General features: G+C 33.6%; 1 protein-coding gene across 1 annotated transcript in view; it reads right to left on the bottom strand.

The window, feature by feature from the left end:
• ZFAND4 (zinc finger, AN1-type domain 4) overlaps nucleotides 1–1,958 on the bottom strand; it is a gene marked incomplete at its 5' end in the record, with an annotated part of 23,146 nt that extends 21,188 nt beyond the window's left edge. Inside the window, one exon of the mRNA XM_011970556.1 lies at nucleotides 1,811–1,958. Within this exon, the coding sequence (XP_011825946.1) occupies nucleotides 1,811–1,958 (148 nt within the window). The remainder of the gene's footprint in view (nucleotides 1–1,810) is intronic.
• Nucleotides 1,959–2,650: the final 692 nt, after the last annotated feature.

The following is a 2,650-nucleotide window of genomic DNA, read 5'->3' as shown; positions in this document are numbered from 1 at the left end:
ATTGCTTGAACTCGGGAGGTGGAGGTTGCAGTGAGCAGGGATCGTACCACTGCACTCCAGCCTGGGCGACAGGGTGAGACTCCATCTCAAAAAAAAAAAAAAACAAAAGCAAAACTGATAAATTAGAATAGAATTAAAAACATTCACCAAAAGAATAAGAAAGTAAAAGAACAAGTCACCAAAGAGTGTTAGAAATATCTGCAACCCACGTATCTGACAAAGGACTTGTATCCACAGTATACAAAAATGCCTAGAAATCAATAAGCAAAAGGCAGAGAACTCAATTTAAAAATAAACAAAAGACTTGAACAGGCACTTCACACACACACAAAATCTTAATGGTCAATAATCACATGAAAAGTCAGCATTATTCCTCATTAGAGAAATATAAATGAAAACCATTTACACAGTCACCAGAATGGTTAAAATTAAAAGGACTGACAATATCAAGTGTTGGCAAGAATGTGGCATAAACTAGAACTCTCACATTGCTGGTAAGAGTGTAAATTGGTTCAAATGCTTGGCAAAATTGTTTGGCATGATACTAAAGTTAAACACATATCTCTCCTCTGACTCTGAAAGTCCATTGCTAGGTATATGCTCCAAAGAAACAAGCGCATATGTCCACCAAAGAATGTATGAGAATATTCAAAGCAGGTTTACTGATAAAAGCCAAAAGCTAGAGACAACTCAAATGTCCATCAAAAGGAAAAGAGAGAAGCAAATTGAGGTAAATCAATCACATAGTACAATAGTACACAACAATAAAAAAGAATTAACTGATACATGCAACCACATGGATAAATCAAACAAATATGTTGAACAAAAGAAACCAGACCATATTATCTATGATTCCATTTATATGAATTTCAGGAATAGGAAAAACGTATTTATGGTAATAGATGTAAGAACAGTAGTTATTTCTGAGAGTGGGAAAAGGTAGATATTAACTGGGAAATATTATGAGGTAACATTCTGGAGTGAAAGGTCCTATTTTAACTTGGGTTGTGTCTACATGAGTGTATATAAATGTAAAAATTCATCATGTCATATATTAAAGATTTTTGAATTTTATTATATATTAAAAGGAAGGGAACCATTAATAGAGTAAAAAGGAAAGCCATAAAGTGGTAATATGAAACAAAGGACTTTTATCTAGAATTTATATAAAACTCCAAAAAAATTCTGTAACAAAAAACATACAACCCAACAGAAAAATGGAAAAATATAGGTGTTTTATTAAAAAGCGTATCCAAATGCCCAATAAACGTATGAAAGGTGCTCAACCTTCCAGGTCTCATCAGAGAAATGCAATTAAAACCACAATGTGATGCCACTACAAAGCAGAATTACAAAAATTACAAAGGACCATGCCAAATACTGGGAAGAATATGGGAAAACGGCAACTCTCATTCACTGTTGTAAAGAATGTAAACTGGTTCAATCACTTTGGAAAACTGACACTATCTACTAAATAGTAGATATCTTTATCCATAATAAATAACTATTAACATATTTTTAAAAAGTAATTATTGCAAGATTAAGATTAAGCTCTCTTTTTTTATCCTTCTTAGACCCAGGATGATCTTTAAAATAATGAATTACATTACGTGCAGTATAATCCCTTCAGGTGTGCTTCTAATCTAAAAAAAACAATTTATCCCTTTTAGAAGTTTAATAAATAACTGAGGCCAGAAACCTGAAATGAATAATACTTTATAATATTTTCACAATGACCAACAGACCTTATTGCTGAGTGCCCTGCAGGGGTAAGCAAGAGATAAGCCTGGCCAAATGCCAACAGCTTCACCTTTTTGCTGAGATTCATATTCTTCATCTTAGCCTTTAGCAGCTTCATCTTATTCATAGTTATTGAATTTTCAATTATCTGTTGCCCAGAAGAAGAAGGCTCAGTTTCTTCATCCTCATCTGTATCCGAATTATACATAGAACCACCACTGAAAAGAAAACAATAACTACTTGAAATTCTTCTGATACCTGCTCAGTGACTAAAAATGCTCTATATGAAACAGCAATCTATAGAAGTTACTAATGATAAAACACTACTTCCATTTTGTCAATGTCAATGTCAATGCAAGGAAAATATACTTCAAAGAATGTACTTCTTAAAAGAAAAAATGAAATGGGAATAAATATTATGATCTAGCATTACTGAAAATCTAGTATAGCTGAGCTTCTCCGAATTCAGCATATCATAAATGAAGACGTTTTGGCACCTGTCATATCATTCCCAAAGAGGCAAAATCCATTTCCTTGAGAATGTCTGATTTCATTTTATCAGGCAAGGCTGATAATTATGCAACCCAGACAACAGGTTGATGAGATTTCCATGAATCAGAATTTTTTAAAAATTGGCACGGGAGAGTAGTATACATTTTTAGTCATCCTGAGGGGATTCTCACTAAAAAAAAAAAAAAAAGAATTCATGCACAGGTGTCATCACTTTCTATTCTTAAGACTATTCTTAAAGGGCAAATATATATGTGTGTGTGTGTGTATGTGTATATATATACATACACACACTTTTTTTTTTTTTGAGATGGAGTCTCACTCTGTCACCAGGCTGGAGTGCAGGGTGCAATTTCGGCTCACTGCAACCTCTGCCTCCCAGGCTCAAGCGATTCTCCTG

The sequence above is a fragment of the Mandrillus leucophaeus genome, unplaced genomic scaffold (assembly GCF_000951045.1).
Source record: "Mandrillus leucophaeus isolate KB7577 unplaced genomic scaffold, Mleu.le_1.0 Scaffold1206, whole genome shotgun sequence".
NCBI lineage: Eukaryota > Metazoa > Chordata > Mammalia > Primates > Cercopithecidae > Mandrillus > Mandrillus leucophaeus.
This window is presented reverse-complemented; position numbering and strand designations above follow the sequence as displayed.